Here is a 19,439-nt window from a genome sequence, read left to right as displayed (position 1 = left end):
AAAAAAAAAGAAAAAGAAAAGAAAAAGTGGACGTGAGACCCTCCTTTTCTTTTTTAATTCTTCTTTCCTTTTTATTTTATAGACGTAGACATATACATTCCATCAATGCCTGCACTTGACCTTCGTGGTTGTTTAGAGGATTCTCCTACATTTAGAAAACGCGTTAACTCCCATGAAGAATCCTTATCAAATTTTGAAACATCTTTAAAGATGTTGATCAAACTCACTCGGTCTCAAATGGAACTATCAAGTTGTAAGTTACCATCTAATTTATTTCATTGCCTAATTATTTTTCCTTTTTTTTTTTTTTTTTTTTTTTTTTTTTTTACATCATGTTTAGCTTATAGTCAACATCAACAGGAACTTGCACGTGAGTTCACTACCTTTGCTCATTCACAGGATGACCCTATTGTTGGTAAAACTACACAATCAAAAAAAAAAAAAAAGACATTTTATTTATTCTATTGAATTTATATATATATATATAGCTTATGCTCTTGAAAAGTTTGGAAAATCTATGTTTGAAGTTGAAAAATGCAGATCTATGTTTGTAAGTTTTACTATATAAAACCAATGGAAATGAAAGATAATATATATATATTCAGATATTTATATTATTTAGAATGCTCATGTTGCCGATACCTTTATTCATCCTCTGGAAACGTTTGTCAAAGATATTATTTATCCTATTAAAGTAAGTTGACTCTTTACAACTATTCTTGTTTGATCTGTATTCATATGTCTATATTATACAGGATTTGAAAAGGCGATTTGAAAAAGCTAGTGATGAAGCTGATACAGCATTAGCAAAATATATGGCCAAAAAACCAAAAGATCCGACTCTGGGCGAGGTAAGTGATAACAAAATTGAAAAAAAAAAAATGATACTCACCTCAATGAAAGGCTGCTAGAGAATTAGGTGATGCTAGAAAGGTTTTTCATCAACTCTATTTGGAATATGTCTCCAATCTGAATTCTATTGAAGCGAAAAAGAAAGTGGACTATATGGAAAACGTAAGTGGAAATTTAGGATAACATTGAACCTAGTAAGGTATAAATACCCTCATGGTCTTTTTTTTTTCCTTTTTTTTTTTTGATCTTATTATAGGTGATGGCCTACATCTATACAGAATCTGTTTTTCATCATCAAAGTTATGAAATATTGAAAGATCTCGAACCTTATATGCGCGATCTCACTGGTACGAATTCAAAAAATAGCCTTATTTTTATCTAAAGCACACTAACCTGTTTTTTTTTTTTCTAGGATTACTTCATGACGTATGTTATATTACCAACTTACACAACACTCATCACTAACAAATAAAAACACATGTATCATCTTTTATCAATATATTAGTCAAGACAAAGGCACTCAGAAGAAGCTATGGAAAGCAATATTTATCAAGAGTTATGCGCACAAGTAAGTGGAGAGTTTTTTTTTTTTTTTTTTTGTGGCTTCAAGTGCATTTACACAGTCTCTCTTTTTATTATTATTAATATCATCCTTGTCATTACTTTGTTTAGAACTTAGCTGACAATTATAATCCAATACAAGACAATGGTTATTCTGAAACATTATCTAAATCAAACAGCAATACAAATTCAAAATCTGGATACTTGTTTGAACGTAGAGGTGGTCGTGTTTTACAAAGCTGGAATCGTAAATATTATGCGATCGATGGTGAAGATCTCATATGTACAACTCGTGGACCAAAGGTAAATCTCAACAGTGAATTTTTTTTTATTCCCATCTTTACTGATCTCATATTATTTATAAATGGTAGTCCTCCAGAGAAGAAGATCAACCACAAACTTATAATCTACGGGTCTGTAGTGTCAAGACAAGTGATAATTACGATCGACGCTTCTGTTTTGAACTGATTTCTCCAATGAGGTAAGTAACTAAATGGAAGTAGCAAATATTGAAAAAGATGGAAATCGATCAACAATATAACCTGATGAATCTTTTTTTTTTTTGATCCATTACTGTAGAGTGATTGTACTACAAGCAGAAAATGAACGTGACATGCAAGAATGGGTGGATTCTATACGTACAGCAAATCAATTAGCTCTCAATTCTGACAAGGCACCAACGCGATCTTTACGGACTCTTCCTACACAGAAAGGGGTAAGGACAATGAATTTAAATGGAATAATTATACAGAAATTAAGTCGAGTCACTTGGTCCTTTTTTCTTTTTAGAGTCGACCTTCATCCACGAAATCAAAGGATTCAGATGATAATCGTGAACTACTACAAAAACTTCGACAAACTCCTGGCAATGAGGTCTGTGCTGATTGTGGTGCAAAAGGTAAGAATAAGAAAAATGGTATGATGAATAAAATAAATCGGACTCATATCAAGGTTCGCTTTTATATATGATTATTATATAGAGCCTGAGTGGGCAAGTACCAATCTTGGGATTATTGTCTGTATTGAATGTTCTGGAATTCATCGTAGTCTTGGTGTCCACGTTAGCAGAGTCAGAGCTATTGTTTTGGATAAATGGGAAACTGAAGTTATTGAAGTAAGTATTTTGCTTTTTCTTACTTTTTTCCATTTGTCAAAAATGGATGATCATCACTGATCTTTTTTTTTTTTTTTTTTTTTTTGTGTATGTGTAGGTCATGCTTCGAATTGGGAACAATACCGCCAACAAGATTTATCAAGAATATATACCACCTGATATGGAAACTTTCCGAATCACACCATCATCTTCAAGGTATATTCATAATGAAATCAAGTGAAAGCACGAAAATATCTCATGTATATTTGTTTTGTTTTAGAAATGAACGCGACTTGTGGATCACCGAAAAATATGTGAAACGATCTTTCGTCAAAAAGCAAAATGGTTTGGATCAACAAAATATCAATCAAGAATTCTGGAATAGTATCGCACAATCTGATCTTCCTAATGCACTTTGGGCGCTTGCAAAAGGAGCGGACGTAGATTATAGAAATTCGGACGATAAGGATCAAACAGCTCTTCATAAAGCAGTGCAGAAAGGTGATGAAATCTTGGTAGACTTTTTACTACAATGGTCAAGCAATGTCAACCAACAAGATGAAGATGGGAATACTAGTTTACACCATGCAGCAATATCCAGCAATGTACGACTTGTACTTTGTCTTTTAAAACGGCATGCCAAAGCAGATATGAAAAATATAGATGGAAAGGTAAAAAAAAAAAAAAAAAAAAAAAAAAAAAAAAGGAAACTATTGATGTTGATGATATCTCCTTTCTCTCCTTTTTTTTTTTGGTTAACATAGACGCCTCTCGATCTGGCTGTGGATAAACAAAACGTACAAGCCGTCACCGCATTACGACTATTTGCATTCGACAAACAGCATAATGCATCTCCCTCAAATTCAATGGATTTTGGATTTCGTGAAGCCATGTCATCATTCAATTCACCTTCAGTAGATCGACCGACAACATATCACAGTTCACATTCTGCATTGGATTTACGGGAAACAAAAACAACAGATATGGATAGATTACTGAACGATGATCAACATTCTACCCTTCTTCGTCCAAGTAGTACTGGTGTTTGAAATAGAAATATAGTATTATTATTAGTTATTAGTTACCACTTCTCCCTTACTACACTGTATCTTGTGTATCAATAAATACCTAGATGATGCCCTTTTGTCTATTTTTATGCTTGATTTCAATTACGTAACTTATTTCCATATTTGTACTAGTTCACTGGTCACACAATCCATTGTATGTATATAAAGACTTCCAACTTGGTTTTTTTTTTTTAAAAAAAAAAAAAAAAAAGAAGACGAACGATCATCCATGTCAAACAAAGTGAACTACGAAGGCAATTCTTATTCAAAATTTCGACCTACGTATTCTGATCGTTTGTATTCGCTTATCTATGATTTTCATCAGGGTAAGTATGATAAGGCACTTGATGTAGGAACAGGTACTGGACAAGGAGCGATCGCATTATCCAATCGATTTAAACAAGTATATGGTGTTGATCGTTTACAGGAGATGATTAATAATGCTACGCCCAAGGACAATGTGACATACAGTGTAGGCAGTGCTGAGTGGTTAGACTTTGATGATCATAGTTTGGACATGATCACTGTGGCCACCGCCTTCCATTGGTTTGATCATCCCAGTTTTTTCCAGCAAGTCAAGCGAGTATTGAAGCCAGGGGGCACGTTGGCAGTGTGGGGTTATTATTTACCAATCATCAAGAACCATGAAGCAGCGACACAGATCATCAAACGCATCTTCGCAATGGATGGCCCTATCCAAACATACAGTGATCCAAACATCAAATACATCATCAACATGTATCGAGATATTCCTTTCCCTTTTAGCACTGTTGATTATTATATTTCACCTTCTTCAGAAGATATCACCGGCATCAGCAAACCATGTGGCAGTCTGATGGAAAAGACAATGTCGCTGGCTGATTTTGGAAACTTTCTCAAGACGGCTTCTAGTTATGTCAATTACAAGAAGGATCATCATGGTAACATTGGGCCTGATCCTGTGGATGATGCCATTGAGAACATTGCCGATTTATTGCAAACAACTGATAAGGAAAACACATTGATTGATCTTGAATGGGCTTGTGTATTAGTGTTGGCTCGTGATGATGCATGAACAAAAAAAAATAAAAAATAAAAAATAAAAAAGAAACGAACAAGTTGCACCTTTTTTTTTTTTTTTTTTCTGAGAGAACAAAAAAAAAAAAAAAAAAAGGAAATCCTTTAATATCTCTGTTACAATGACGAAAAAAAAAATCATCATGATATTTGCTTATATTGTGTACATTCAACCTGCTTCCTATCCTTACTGTTATCGTCGTTATCATTTAACGTGACATTTTTAATGATAAAAGTATTTTGATTTATTAATAAAAAAAAAAAGATAGTCGTAGATGATATATACAATAGTAATAATTTTACGATATGATGATAGATTTAGGCTTAAAATGAGTTTAAAGGATTATTAGGACTATTTAGGATTGTGGATCACTTTTTTTTTTTTTTTTTTTTTTTGAAAAGTTTATTTTTTACAGCCAAAATTTTCAAATTCCTCAGCTAAATTTTAGCTGTAAAAATGAATCGTCGAGGGGTCATCAGGCGATTTTTTGAAAAATCGATGAAATCTTTTAGCGATCATTACAGAATAGGTAGTAATGTAAGCGATAAAACGGGATTAGATGATATGATGTTACTTTTTTGAGATGAATCTAATGGTGCTCGTTTTATTGGATGATGATGATGATTGGATGAGAGATGATGATATTGACATTTCGTTTTTTAATTTACTCTATAAATTGAGAGGTAAGTTATAAATTATTATTAAGGTAAGTGAAAGAGAATAATTTCATCAATGCTCAATTCGAATTTGATATGATGATGGTCATTCTTGAGCGAGAAATGAAAAGACAAAGTTTACTTTCTTGAATAAAAAGATGAACAAATAGGGTAGACTTCTTCCTATTTTTTTTTTCTTTTTGTTTGTAAAAAAAAAAAAAAAAAAAAAAAAAAGAAAAAAGAAAAAAAGAGTATCTTTCACACTCTCTTTTAACCAACACAACAAGTGGTCAATGTGTCCTGCACACTTGTAGCCGTTCCTTGTAGCCCCTGTCGGAAATTGAAACCGCCCACTTGGGTTGGTCCTGTGGAAAAAAGGAACTCATGGATGACAATGACAACTTCCCTTTCCTCTTCCAAACCGCTACGAAGTAAGTCATCTGTGATCCATAGGAAGGAACGATCGAAGGAAACGAACCAAAACGAGTTTGATCATTGATAGACAGATAGATGGATGGATGGATGAATGGATGGATGGATGGAAATAGAATGCTCATTATGTCCTTTTTTTTTTAGATGGCCAAGGATCAAAAGAACACCAAGCGTTCCACCCTCGCTGATGTCGTTACTCGTGAATACACCATTCACATGCACAAGCGTGTTTTCGGCCGGTAAGATATAATGAAGACATTCGATATAGACACACACATCAATGAACACCGACAATGAAAAACGATCTCACCATTATTTTTTTTTTTTTTTTGGAAAGTGCTTTGAGAAAGCGTGTTCCTCATGCTGTCAAGGCTGTCAAGGAATTTGCCCAAAAGGCTATGGGTACCTCTGATGTCCGTCTCGATCCTGCTTTGAACAAGGCTTTGTGGGCTCGTGGTGTCAAGCACATTGATCATCGTATCCGTGTTCGTATCGCTCGTAAGCGTAATGATGATGAAGATGCCAAGGAAAAGCTCTACTCTTATGTCACCTATGTTCCTGTTGCTTCTTTCAAGGGTAAGTAAATGATTATGGATAGATGAACATAGACTCATTCACTATTTTTTTTATTGTATTAGGTCTCGAAACTACCGTTGTTGACGACGAATAAATCATCTATTACTCATGTACAACCCTCACCTCCCTAATATGGATTTAGATAGGACTTGATCGTTCAGAAATAAATGAACTACATTTTCGATTCATTTATATAAATCATCTTTTTATAGTTGTTTCAGGGGAATATAGTAGACTAATCAAACAAGGGGAATGTGTAATCAAACGAGTGGAATGGAGAAATATATATATATATAAAAGGAATGGATACACTATGATATATGTCTATTCTACACTTGGATATTTTTGTTGCATTGATTTTAAGTCTTGTGATGGTGTGATGTCGTTGTTTTCGCCAGTGTCGATTAATTCAAGTGTTGAGCATTGTGGCAAGTGTGCTGAAGAGATTGATGTATTCAATGGATTCCTAGGTTGAGATACTGATGTTGATTGAGTAGTAGCAAAGGTACGTGGTGGAAGACGAGGTGGTAACTGTGGTTTTTCTTCACTTGGTTGTTGATGATGGAAAATTTCCACTGATGAATCACCCAAAACTCCATTTTTGCGAGACGGTAATGCTGGTGGACAATCTTCATTATGTATCAAGTGTAACGGTGGGATGGATTTTTTGGTCAACGTCGAATTTGATGACATCCTATCGTTTGTAATACTGGAGGAAGACGTTGAAGATGTTGATAATCGTCGAGAGGTATTTTCATTGCATCGTCGCCGCATATCTTGAAGTTGATCCGAATATTGCAGTAAAGATTGTTGCCGTTTCACTTGTAGGTCCTGATGTCGATATTCCCGCAAATCACCTGCCAATCCTTTACCTTTGGAGAAGATATAACCTGCTGCGTTGTATAACTTTTTTCTACGACTGGATTTTGTGCTACTAATAGACGCGCTGTCATCATCTTTTGTTGTGTCATCATTCAAAGAAGACGGTGCTGTTGTTTGTTCCGTTGTGAGAGATGTTGATGATACTAAAATAGTTGTAGATGTTGATGATGGTGATAAAGAATATGGATCTGTTATTTCATCTTTGTCATTGTCATTTTCGTTATTGTTGTCATTATCACTATCGTTTTCGTTGTCAGTACTATTTTCCTTGTCATTGAGTTCACATTTTGGTGTTTCCACAACATACTCTTTTCGTATTTTGACATTGCTGTTTCGTTGTGATTGATTAGACTAGAATAAAAAATATAGGGACAAAAAAAAAAAAAAAAAAAACTTATACGTTATCAAAAAAAAAAAAAAAATACAAAATAGTATCATCCTTCTTTTTTTATTTTCAAAAAAAAAACATACCTGAACGATATCCTTTAATCCAGTCATTGATTCTTGCTCCATTGTCGCTTTGAGATCAATTGTTGAGGACTTTTGATGTATTGCTGTCGATATTGCTGTCGCGGTTGACACAGGGAATGTTCCAGTATTCTTTCGTAGACGAGTAGTGAAGAATTTGGACCATTTACCAGATGAAGGAGAAGGTGTATTATTCGTACTACTAGAGGTTGATTGTGATTCCATTGATATACTACTTTGATCGTCCGAGTTGTTGATGACAAATGATTGTTGTAAAGAAGAATCCAAATCATCATCACTAGCACGACTGTCATTGTGTAAACTTAATCCATCCATCAAGTTGTTATTAGTATCTGTCGAAATATGAAATATACCACCTAATCCATCCGAATTTGCATAAGGTATATCTTCCATATTTGGTAAAACCATATTATCAGTCATCATCTTCCTAATTTTGGCTTCAATAATCTTGGTAATCATAGATATCTTGACATTGCAGTTGGAGACACCGGGAACAATAGACCATTTCATTGTTGGCATTGTGCAAAAACCAATCCAATATCGATTACTTGGTGGAGGTTTGATTTTGAAACGAATAGTACCAGAGAGAGAACGGAGAGTCAAGGAAAGAACCAAAGGAACACGAATAGAAAAAGTGCCACCAACGTTGGCTTCTACTACAACTTTGAATCCACCAGTATAATTTACGTGAGCATCCAATACCAAAGTACCATCAGGATGAAGAGCAACAAGTGTAGGTTGTGTAACAAAAGGTATAGAATGACCCAGATCTACACTACGTATTTGAATATCGCCAAGGAATCCAGGTGTCTTCATCTTTTTTGTTTTCTTCGTCAAAGTTTCCAGTACTATTTGTTGTAATCGTCTTGTTTTATATATGCCGAGAAACGTTCTGCCCAAGATGGCGTTGAACCAAGGTATTTGATGTTGGTCAGTATCTGATGGTTGTTGTTTTTGTTTACCAATAGAAGTGATGAGAGATGCTACAGCCATAGGGTCAAAAGGAATAGCATGAGGATGATTGGGTGAAGAGTTGGAGACTGATATAAAAGCGAAGTACCAATCTTCTTTGTCGATAGGTCTAGAGCATGAGAAGAATATTTCCTTGTCCTGTATTGAACCTACAATATCATCACAGTTGATAGTTATTCCTTCTTTTCGTTGTAAGCGTAAAGCAACTGAGCGACTGAAAAGAGTATGTTCTTGACGACCTGGAGGATAGATAGAGACATGATAGTGATTCAAATCAATAGTCCATTCGCAGTGTTGTTGCATTTCGTTGTTATATACCTTGAGAATACCTTGTTTAAGTACACCATAACCTTCACCATTATTTTGTTTCTTTTTTGTTGGTGACTTTGGTTGATAATTTGAAGAAAGTCGAATCCAGCCTTTTTTTGTACCATAATTATGACAAGTTGTAACGTCTACTTCTTTTGCTGTACTAATCGGAGGAGGAGAAGGAGGTATCGACATGTAAAGTTGTGTAATCCATAATGCCAAAGGAATAAAAGTGAACGCGCCCAAAAAATAACATAGTAAACCACTAATCCAATCCATAAACGAAATAGAAAGAAAAAGTAAAAAAAAAAAAGAAAAAAAGAAAAAAAGAAAAGATCAATAGAGTCAAGAAATGCTAAGCTCTTCGGACTTTTTTTTTCTATCTTTTTCCCTTTTTCAAATATTGTTCATTATTCTTTTAATGAAAATGATTTTTATACTGTATTATATTGTATTGTAGATTTATACAAAAATCATCATTTTAATTCTTTCAAACAGTCATTACATACTTTTTCTTCTTTTTATCAAATCTTCACATAATACTTTCTATCCATTTCTCTCTTTTTTTTTCTATATTAATCATTTACATATTATTTATTTAAATGTAAATGATTAACTTCTCTTCCTCCAAAGGTTTCTATTTTGGGTTAAATAATTGTTATTTTCATTACAATGCTTCTTTTTTTTTTTTTTTTATTATCATTATTGTCACGATCATCAATTCCCAACCGATTTCTATTTTTGGACAACAATCAAATCAAACAACAAAAAGAAATATTATTTTTCTTTGCATAGAACTAATACTCACTGCATATTAAAAACAACTGATCATCCATTATAAGAAGTGATCATCATAAAAAAAAGAGTTATCATTATCACACGTTCATCTTTGGTCTGTTAGGATGAAATCAACCTTTGAAGTTGAGTATGAATTAGTCTTTTTTTTTTTTTTTTTTTTTTTTTTTTTATCTTGCTATCTGTCAAAATCTTGACATTTTACCAATTCTTACCAATTCACCAATCCTCGCCATTTTTACTTTCTCATTGTTTCTCATGATGATTAATCATAATCATCTAAAAATAATCTTTAGTTTTTGTATATAAATACATCCAGTAGTTAATATATTTTTCTCTCTTTGCCAAAGTTTTATTATATCAAAATCAATAAAAGATTGTATAATCATCTTGGCCACTCTTAACAAATCAATCATCTTAAGTTTTATATTTATTATTTTATTATCAAGTTATATTCAAGTTATTATTATTTTATTTGATCATCATCAAGTGTGATCATTACAAGACATCTATATTTTAAATCATGTTATAAATCATCATATATTATATTTTATTCTTTTTTTATAAACGAACTGGTGCTCTCTACGATCAATCATCATCAATATCATTATATTGATAATATCATCCATCCATTCCACAAAACAATCATCTGTTGAGCACAAAAAATAAAAAACATATAGTTAATTTTTCTTTATACATATCTCTTTTCCTTTTTTTTTTTTTTTTTTTTTTGAGGAAGTTCTGTCAATTTGGTTATTATTTTTTTAATAAAAGGTCTATTCATCCATCCCTAACTGAATTGTGGATTATTACTTTTGATTGGCTCATTTTTTTCTATATTTAAAGTCAGAACAATTTTACTCTACTTCTACTTTCCAAATTTGGAACAAGACTTTATTTTTCTTTACTTTACTTTTTGTTTTATTTTATCTCTTTACTTATACGTGCGCTTGCGTAATCAAGTACTGGTGCTCACTAAACAACTTATTCTCTTTCAATCATCCGAATTACTTTTTCAATTTTGAACCTATAAACCAAAAAATCACTTAACACCACCAAGAAATAAAAAAAATCTTAACAGGTCTTTAAATACTAAACTATAGATCACATCAATTCATACTCCGAAAGAAGTTCAAGTTTTAACAAAAAGATAGTAGCTTGTGGAGGTTTCGATCCTCCGACCTATGGGTTATGGGCCCATCGCTCTTCCCCTGAGCTAACAAGCTATGGATGAAAATTGAACTGGAATGTAGTATATCAAGCTCAAATTAAAATGCTCTCTTTTAATTGGTCAGAGAAATGCCGCGCGGCTATTTATATCCAATGATGAAGGATTACCATACTATATGTATATGCATGCCTTTAGCATCATCCTTTGTTTAATCATTTACATTAATGAATCATCATCATTAATCATTAAATTATTCACCATCATCCCCTCCAAAATACTACTAATATTGAAAAAATACCGATTATACTTTGTTTCTAGTATATAAGAGTTAAGATGAATCAAAGCCTTCCATATTTGAACACCGAATTTTATTCTATTTTTTTTTTTTTTTTTTTTCAACCTTTTTTTCTTTTTTTTTTTTTTTTATCTCGTTTCTTTTCCGTAGATAATTGATGCGTGTGGTCCTACACCTCAATACCATAGTTCGGCGTTTATATTCAACTTGTACATTATCCTCCTCCACTTTACGAAAATTTAGTACACAATCACACTACAACATGAAAACAGATGTGTTACAAGTAGATCCTTCTCATTTTACATTCAAGGAGTCTTCATGTGAATTTGGAGAACAGAATGCGATCTCAATTATCAATAACACCAGCGATCAATTAGCCATCAAACAAGCAGTCAAATGGTTAGCACAAGGTGAAGCAATTGGTATACCAACAGAAACTGTATATGGACTTGCAGCTAATGCATTGGATGCTTCAGCTGTGAGCAAGATCTTTGCGGCCAAGAATAGACCTCAAGACAATCCACTTATTGTACATGTATCGTCCTTGAAAATGTTGGAAAGTATTTTACCACATAACAAGATTCCTGATATTTATATGCCCATTATCAAGCGATGTTGGCCTGGACCATTGACGATTATCCTTCCAAGTTCTCCTTTGATTCCTTCAACAGTGACATGTGGTCAACCTACGGTAGCAGTAAGATTCCCATCTCATCCTGTAGCTCGTGCTTTGATTGAATCTTGTGGATTTCCATTGGCAGCACCTTCAGCAAACTCATCTGGTAAACCTTCACCAACATTAGCAAGTCATGTATTTGATGATCTCAATACGAAGATTCCTTTGATATTGGATGGTGGACCTTGTAATGTAGGTGTTGAAAGTACAGTATTGGATGGATTACGACAACCTCCTGCTATTTTACGACCTGGTGGTGTGACATACGAAGTTTTGAAACAAATGGAAGGTATGAATGGACTACAAGTATATCGAAAGCATTTTGTTGATCAAGCATTGGAAATGGCACCAACGACACCTGGAATGAAATATAGACATTATTCACCAGAAGCTATGGTGGTTTTAATTGAAGATGATAAGATGATAATTAACAATAATGATGATACCCAACAACAACAACAAAGACAAGTATTTGAAACGATATGGCAGGATGAATTGAAACAACTCTTGAAAAATGGCATCGGTATTCAAAAAGTGGGTATTCTGAAAATAGTAGAAGATGGTGATAGTCTAGAGTGGCGACAAACAAGTAAATTGGATGAAATTGAATATGTTACATTACAAATGGGACGACAAGGACATCCTGATGAAGTGGCAAGAGGGATGTTTAAAGGTTTACGTGAAATGGATACTATTGGTGTGGATATTATCTTTGTTCAAGGTGTACCTGAAATCGATGAAGGTATGGCAGTGATGAATAGATTACGAAAAGCAGCAACCAAGACTATTTAGATTAGATTTTATAGATTTTTATATATATATTGTATTTTACCCTTTAGTTTACTCCCAACTCTCTCTCTCTCTCTTTTTTTTTTTTTTTTTTCATTTGAAATAAAGTAAATATTCTTGTGTTCAAAATAAGATTATCTCAAAAAAAAAAAAAAGGTCATGCTTTTTTTTTTATTTTATTTGCAGCTATAAAGGAAACAAAACCCCCCAATTTTTTTCCGTTTCTTTCTCTCTCTCTCTCTCTCTCTCTCTCTCTCTTTTTTTTTTTTTTTTTTTTTTTTTTTTTTTTTTTTGATATTCTTCTCCGTTTCTCTCTCTCTTCTCTCTCTTTTTTTTTTTTTTTCTTCAATATTATTGTAAATATTTGATCAAACATCTGTACAAACATATTTACTCTCTTCATTGTATACACACGTTCGTACTTCATTCTTTTCTCTGGCTCTCTCTTATCTATTTGTCCAAATTACAATACTCAACAGTAAGGAATACATATATATCTTTTTTTTTTTTTAAGAAAAAACAGCGACAACAAACTGGATTGGACTTTTTATTATTTATATAATATAAAAAAAAAAAGTAATATTATTAATTCATTTCTATTATATTATCATATTGTTAGTTGAATGTTATACGTCCCGCCTCCTTATTCGTCAGGGGTAGAAGTGTCAGTATGTGAACAAGATGCCTATTGTGTTAGTAGTACTCCACCTTCACCACCTACCAATCACGCTCCTTCCAATTCCTGCTATAAAGAAAATACTGAACAAAATTCTACTTCTCAACGTACTTCTCCTCCTCCAACTCCAAAAGAAACACTCAATTCACAAAATACTGACAAAAACTGTGATACCCATGGTAATGATGAGGATGATTTCTTTTTCCTTGGTCAACTTCAAAATAAGACTGTAGCACTTGGTACACAACAGAAACAACAACAACAACAACAAGAGCAAAAAGAACGGGACCAACAACAAAAATTACAACAACAATTATATCAAGATCAACAACAACAACAACAACAACAACAAGAACAACTTGACTATCTTGTCTATGATCAAGGATTTGAAGAAGCGGAGGACCATTCTCAATATGACTATCAAAATCAGTATTATCAATCTCAACATGCTGCTTATACTTTTGAACCTTTTGACAAAACATTGTATTCCACTACAAATATCACTGATGATGACTTTGAGACGGCTAATCGTGCATTCCATGCGACCATCAACAAATTCTCACGCCAAAGTTATCCAGAACATCGTAAACGAGCACCTTACAACTTCCTGGAAAGTTGGCACCTTCATAGTATGTACAGCAAATCACAACAAATTTTATTGGGTATACCTCATGTTCGTCCCATGGTCTTACTTTCAGGGGATGATTTTATGTTTACACCACCATTATTACAACAAGAAGAAGAAGAAGGTTACATCGACGAGAATGATCATCAACTTCGGTATCTGGATCAATCAATGCACATGGAATGGATGGACGATGGACAAATGTTTGAGGATGATGGTGAGATCCTGGATGATGGTATTGTTATCATGTCTGCTCCTGATCCTCCTATTATGGTGTCATCTTCAACATCTATATTACCTTTATCAACATCACCATCACCACCACCAACAACAACTTCTCCGTCTTCAACTATACTGAACGAAAATGCATGGATGAAAAATCAAGTGGATTCTCTATTACAACATCAACATGTCTATTCTCCTGTTTCTTCTCATCACTATCAACAAGATCTACAAATGGAATCGCAACAAGAAGACGATTTAACATCATCGAATACTGAACCTCTTTATTTTGCTGGGTTATCATCTGAACTAGTGCACTGGTATCGTTCATCTGAACGTGGACGACCTCCTTCAACTATCATGCAAAAGATGGACGATGATGATCAAGAAAGTTACAATAGTGACAATGTACATATTGGATTATCTGATGATAGAAAAAACAATGACAATATGGATGGCAACGACATGAATGAATGGAACGACGAAGAAGATTGTAACAATAGAATGGATGACAAATCAAATTCAGACCAAACATCTTCGAATGGATATCAACAAACTACCATGATAAAATATAACGGATTACCGACATCTTATCAATCATTAGCTGATATTGTGGCATCACCATCTTCATCACCAATCGACGAACGAATGAATTATGGATCGACGTTTGAACAACAACAGTATGCATCAGCATCTTCATCTCAGTCAACGTGGATCAATCATCGAACTTTGGGTTTCACAGATCAACTAGTAGCGACTTCAGAATTAGTAATGAAAATGGCGTCAGATTATCGAGTGGATCGTAAAGCTAATACATTATCATACATCTCTTGCTTATTCCGTATCTGGCAAGTTCTCTTTTTGACGGCAGAAATTATACTATCGAATCTTTGGGGCCAACCGTCTGATACTGTCACAAGTAATAACTTTATGATAGATTCCAAATCACCAAGTCGTAGATCACCTGTGGAACCTCTTTTACCTTTTTAATTATTATTATTATTTTGTTTTATGTATTCCTTATTATATAGTTATATACATATTTATATATTATATCTGATTTTATTCGTCATTCTGTTTATTTTTATTTCGTTTTTATATCTTTTATATATCCTTTTTTTTTTTTTATCTTTTTCATATATTATATATTATACTCTTTATTATTTTTTTTTTATTCCTTCCTTTATATCATATTCCTTTCTCACTTATATTTGTCAAATAAAAAGATGAAATTTGAATTCACTTTATTTATATCATGATGATTTATTCCTGATATTTTGGGATGATGGGAAAAGGGTTTTTAATGAAATGATCTGTGCGTTTTTTGAAGGAATCAAGTTCATCAGCTGTCAAATGCAATCTAGGCATTGTTATTTCTTGTGAAATGGATTGATCGACAGGGGCTAAAAAATAAAAAGAGGGTGATAAGTTTGTAAACTAAAATCCTATTTTTTTTTTTTTTTTTTTTTTACCAGCATGGATGATGGATACCAAAGTAATAAACATAATGAGATACGCTTTAAACATGATGATTACAAACAAACAAATAAATCTTGATTGAATTCAATCAAACGAATCAGGTTTTATAAGTTGGACTCATCGGAGCATTTGTCTACTATTGACCGATCTGTATTGTCTCAAAAAAAAAAAAAAAAAAAAAAGACGTTGTTCCACCTCGGTTTTTCTTGCATTCAATGTATGATTCTGATAATGAATCTATGGTGGCGCTGATAACGATGATAGTTGAATGACATTATGTCTACCATGGTGATAGTGTGTTTTTTTTTATATTTGTCTGACCTGTCATTTTATATTATGATGCCAAGATATCAAAAAGATCTACAAATATTCGATTGATAAAGGTATATGTGTGTAACCATAGCTTTTTCTTTTTTATTTTATTTTAATCATACTTGATCAATCATTCGTTGCTCTTGGATATTTTTTTTTTTTAAAAAAAAAGAAAATACTGTTATCTATATGACGACCATAATTCATAACTATCGAGACATCTAGTTAATATAATTATCGTACCCTTTCAAAATAATATTTGATTAAATCAAGATGTTCATCATCCTGTAAATCAATACTTTATTTTAGCCAATTAATACAACAATCATATCAAAAAAAAAAGAGATATAAAAAAACAACTAAACGAATCTAATAACGAATAAAAAATAAAATCCATTCATATTAAATCTAATTGAAGATGATCACTACAAAGGTACCAATTCCTTCCAAAGGGTATCCGTTAAGTAATGAATATTGTCGCATCCAATTCCCTTATTTACTTTTCGACTATGTTTGATATAAAAAAAAAGTAAATGCATCTGATATATATATATATTATATTATATTTTTCTACTTACATATCTTCAGTACTCATTTTTAGTAAACCAATAGCTAAAGCATTTTCCTTTCCTTCTGCCATGATAGAGACAACTGCACCTTCAGGTAAATCCACATCTATACGAGCACCTTTGGAAGTTAAACCAGGACACATGATATTGGCACCAGATAACACGAATTTAATGGCCCCTCGATCCACTTGAAGTTTGGGAAGGATATCGGGATCTGAAAATAGAATATCATTGTGAGTAATCGTTTGTCAAATTATGTCAATACTTACATTTATGAAGTAAAATAAGTGTAGGGAAATAAGGTCCATCAAAGTGTTGGAAAAATAATATTTCACCATTAACTGATAAAAACGAAATATGTTCATGACTACAAAAAAAAAAAAAGGAAAGAGTAAATGAATCAAGCAAATATAATAATATATATGTAATATCAATTACCCTTTAATTTGTATAATAGGTGTCTTTTTTGGGATCAGTTCTTCCAATACAGATTCCAACATTGGATATTGTTCTTGAAGTTTTGTACGGATCGCGCGTTGTACTGATGACTTGAGAGGACTTTGACCTGCAATATCAGTACTGAAACTGAACCTATTTTCCACCAAAGAAAGGATAAAATAAATGAGTACTACGATAATATAAAAGCATATATTTTCTTCTTCTTTTTTTTTTAAAAAAAATACTATGACTTACTTTTTAAACATTGTTGCCAAAGAGACTGATAGATACCCTGAGAAAGAGAAAAGAAAGGAAAAAGAAAAGCAAAAAAAAAAAAAAAGTTGAATCAAATCTACCAAAAGTGTCTCCTTTCCCTAAAAAACAGCAGTCATCTTAAATGCGATAGGCGGGCGTTGTTCAAATTTGGTCTTTTCTTTCTCTTTCACTTTTATACCAATAACTTTTTATTCCATGCTCTCAAAGTCGTTTCTAAATAGGTTCAAGCGACTGGATGCATATGCAAAGACCTTGGATGATTTTCGTATACGTACTACTACTGGTGCAGCAGGTAATAAATATATTAATATTACTTTTTTACAAAACAATGAATAAGAAAACCAATTCATCTTTTTTTTTCTTTTTGTTACAATAGTTACATTGGTTAGTACAGTCATCATAGTATTCCTTGTATTGATAGAAATATGGTCTTATTTGACTCCAGTATTCCAACCAGAAATTGTTGTAGATGGTGGAAAGATGGAAAAACTACCAATCAACTTTGATATCACTTTTCCCAATATCCCGTGTCACAGTAAGATATCTTATTTTATACCACAACAAATGTCTTGATTTTTTTTTTTTTTTTGACAGTGCTTAGTTTAGATATTATGGATGAAAGTGGACAACATATTAGTAACTATGAACATGATGTTTTCAAAGTACGGTTGGACGAAAATGGAAAAGAAATCAATACCGAAAAGCAAACAGGTAAAAATAGGAACAAAAGAAAAAAAATGATAGAATTACTCACTCCTCTATCATTTTAGTACTTAGCAATCCTAACGCAGCTGATGATTTGGCTTTTCAACAACAACAAAATGATGAAAATTATTGTGGACCTTGTTATGGTGCTGCTCCTGATGGTGAATGCTGTAATACTTGTGATCAAGTCAAAGCTGCATATGCAAAAGCATCATGGGCATTCAATCCAGGTCAAATAGAACAGGTAAAATTGGTTTAACATTATTATTATTGTTATTACTGTTTGATTATTTTACTTATACATAAATATTGATAAATAGTGCATAAAAGAAGGTATTGTCAGTGCTCTTGGTGATATGGCAAAGGAAGGATGTCGTATGCATGGTCATCTATTAGTCAATAAACTTCGTGGCAATTTTCACTTCTCACCTGGTCCATCCTTTACCTATGGCTCCCAACATGTCCATGATGTTCGAAACTTTTTATTTTCCAACTATAACTTCAAGCATTCCATTAATCATTTACAATTTGGTGATCAAACACATCAAGTACACAAACAAAAACGAACTGCAGCTCTTGCTCTTACAAATCCATTAGATGGAACCAAATGGGGTGCTGATGAAGGTAATAACAATAGTAATAATAATAAAAGAGGATGATATTAAAAGGAATATGTCAATTAATTCAGGTTTTTTTTTTTTTAGGTGTTGCCATGCATCAATTCTTTTTGAAGATTGTACCTACTCAATTCAATTTTATTAGTGGTCGATATGATCTTCGTACATTCCAATATTCTGTTAGTCGGCAAGAACGAAATCTGGCACTGCAATCGGGAGCTTCCGGTGCACCGGGTAGAAGAATGAAAAGAACTATATTTCCTTTTTTGCTAATTTTTTTTTCTTTTTCTTCCTAGGTGTATATTTCCATATGGATTTCTCTCCTATGCGTGTGATCTATACAGAATTGCATAAACCGTTGGCTCGTGTGCTTGTCAGTATATGTTCAATTATTGGTGGTATTTTTACTGTAGCAAGCATTGTGGATGGATTCCTATACAAGGCTGGTTCTCAAAGGAAAAATCAAATGGGCAAATCATTATAACAGTAGTAGAGTAGATAGTTAATACTTTTTATTTGAAATAAAGTTTACAGTTGATCGATCTATTTTGTTTATGGATCATAAAAGGGTACCCGACTTTTTTTTTTTTTTTTTTTTTTATACCGGAAGGTATCGGCAACAAAAAGCCATATGTTTTTAATAGGTGTGATCAATGGAGTCCTGATATTGATACCAAAAAAAAAAAAAAAATACAGTAAATGGGAAGGTTGGTTACCAAAAAGTGTGATCTATATCAATATATCTGGAAAAGAATAGGAGTAGTCAATATTAATATATTGATTTGATGGATCTATCATGATATAAGGATATGGAACCATGTCTTTGTTTCTCCTTGATCGATTTGTAC

General features: G+C 32.8%; 9 protein-coding genes and 1 non-coding gene across 10 annotated transcripts; 7 read left to right on the top strand and 3 right to left on the bottom strand.

The window, feature by feature from the left end:
- Positions 1–59: 59 nt before the first annotated feature.
- BX664DRAFT_319775 (uncharacterized protein) lies at positions 60–1,380 on the top strand (the record flags this gene model as incomplete). The annotated part of the gene is made up of 7 exons (XM_051543006.1): positions 60–253; positions 341–415; positions 489–550; positions 623–694; positions 756–851; positions 904–1,199; positions 1,265–1,380. Coding segments are annotated over exons 1-6 (580 nt in total), but the record flags the coding sequence as incomplete, so codon positions are not given.
- Positions 1,381–1,533: 153 nt separating this feature from the next.
- Positions 1,534–3,270, top strand: BX664DRAFT_254931 (uncharacterized protein; the record flags this gene model as incomplete). The annotated part of the gene is made up of 7 exons (XM_051540393.1): positions 1,534–1,716; positions 1,785–1,894; positions 1,993–2,128; positions 2,203–2,311; positions 2,394–2,428; positions 2,625–2,722; positions 2,787–3,270. Coding segments are annotated over 7 exons (1,155 nt in total), but the record flags the coding sequence as incomplete, so codon positions are not given.
- Positions 3,271–3,754: 484 nt separating this feature from the next.
- Positions 3,755–4,677, top strand: BX664DRAFT_319770 (S-adenosyl-L-methionine-dependent methyltransferase). Its single transcript, XM_051543005.1, has one exon. The coding sequence runs from the start codon at positions 3,803–3,805 to the stop codon at positions 4,625–4,627; it is 825 nt and encodes a 274-aa protein (XP_051404435.1). The 5' UTR covers positions 3,755–3,802; the 3' UTR covers positions 4,628–4,677.
- Positions 4,678–5,566: 889 nt separating this feature from the next.
- BX664DRAFT_8471 (ribosomal protein L31e-domain-containing protein) lies at positions 5,567–6,503 on the top strand. The gene is made up of 3 exons (XM_051549763.1): positions 5,567–5,957; positions 6,056–6,294; positions 6,357–6,503. The coding sequence occupies exons 1-3, from the start codon at positions 5,863–5,865 to the stop codon at positions 6,386–6,388; spliced, it is 366 nt and encodes a 121-aa protein (XP_051404434.1). The 5' UTR covers positions 5,567–5,862; the 3' UTR covers positions 6,389–6,503.
- Positions 6,149–9,255, bottom strand: BX664DRAFT_319764 (putative integral membrane protein conserved region-domain-containing protein). Its single transcript, XM_051543004.1, has 3 exons — positions 7,648–9,255; positions 6,359–7,527; positions 6,149–6,296 (listed from the first exon to the last, which is right to left on the bottom strand). The coding sequence occupies exons 1-2, from the start codon at positions 9,223–9,225 to the stop codon at positions 6,619–6,621; spliced, it is 2,487 nt and encodes an 828-aa protein (XP_051404433.1). The 5' UTR covers positions 9,226–9,255; the 3' UTR covers positions 6,149–6,296; positions 6,359–6,618.
- Positions 9,256–10,895: 1,640 nt separating this feature from the next.
- Positions 10,896–10,967, bottom strand: BX664DRAFT_t1. The gene has a single exon. It is a non-coding gene; the product is annotated as a tRNA-Met (tRNA).
- A 359-nt stretch (positions 10,968–11,326) lies between these two features.
- BX664DRAFT_319762 (DHBP synthase RibB-like alpha/beta domain-containing protein) lies at positions 11,327–12,754 on the top strand. Its single transcript, XM_051543003.1, has one exon. It carries the CDS (start codon positions 11,365–11,367, stop codon positions 12,673–12,675), a length of 1,311 nt encoding a protein of 436 aa, XP_051404432.1. The 5' UTR covers positions 11,327–11,364; the 3' UTR covers positions 12,676–12,754.
- A 243-nt stretch (positions 12,755–12,997) lies between these two features.
- Positions 12,998–15,347, top strand: BX664DRAFT_319761 (uncharacterized protein). The gene is made up of 2 exons (XM_051543002.1): positions 12,998–13,150; positions 13,292–15,347. Exon 2 carries the CDS (start codon positions 13,296–13,298, stop codon positions 15,183–15,185), a length of 1,890 nt encoding a protein of 629 aa, XP_051404431.1. The 5' UTR covers positions 12,998–13,150; positions 13,292–13,295; the 3' UTR covers positions 15,186–15,347.
- Positions 15,348–16,217: 870 nt separating this feature from the next.
- BX664DRAFT_319760 (PUA domain-containing protein) lies at positions 16,218–17,303 on the bottom strand. The gene is made up of 5 exons (XM_051543001.1): positions 17,249–17,303; positions 16,994–17,146; positions 16,825–16,922; positions 16,565–16,769; positions 16,218–16,493 (listed from the first exon to the last, which is right to left on the bottom strand). The coding sequence occupies exons 1-5, from the start codon at positions 17,257–17,259 to the stop codon at positions 16,412–16,414; spliced, it is 549 nt and encodes a 182-aa protein (XP_051404430.1). The 5' UTR covers positions 17,260–17,303; the 3' UTR covers positions 16,218–16,411.
- A 133-nt stretch (positions 17,304–17,436) lies between these two features.
- BX664DRAFT_319757 (endoplasmic reticulum vesicle transporter-domain-containing protein) lies at positions 17,437–19,159 on the top strand. Its single transcript, XM_051543000.1, has 7 exons — positions 17,437–17,561; positions 17,646–17,804; positions 17,864–17,980; positions 18,040–18,218; positions 18,295–18,598; positions 18,679–18,825; positions 18,888–19,159. Exons 1-7 carry the CDS (start codon positions 17,465–17,467, stop codon positions 19,073–19,075), a joined length of 1,191 nt encoding a protein of 396 aa, XP_051404429.1. The 5' UTR covers positions 17,437–17,464; the 3' UTR covers positions 19,076–19,159.
- Positions 19,160–19,439: the final 280 nt, after the last annotated feature.

This window comes from Halteromyces radiatus (genome assembly GCF_025201355.1).
Source record: "Halteromyces radiatus strain CBS 162.75 chromosome Unknown BX664scaffold_1, whole genome shotgun sequence".
NCBI classification, from domain to species: Eukaryota; Fungi; Mucoromycota; class Mucoromycetes; order Mucorales; family Cunninghamellaceae; genus Halteromyces; species Halteromyces radiatus.
The sequence above is the reverse complement of the archived record's forward strand: the minus strand, read 5'-3'. Positions and strand labels throughout refer to the sequence as shown.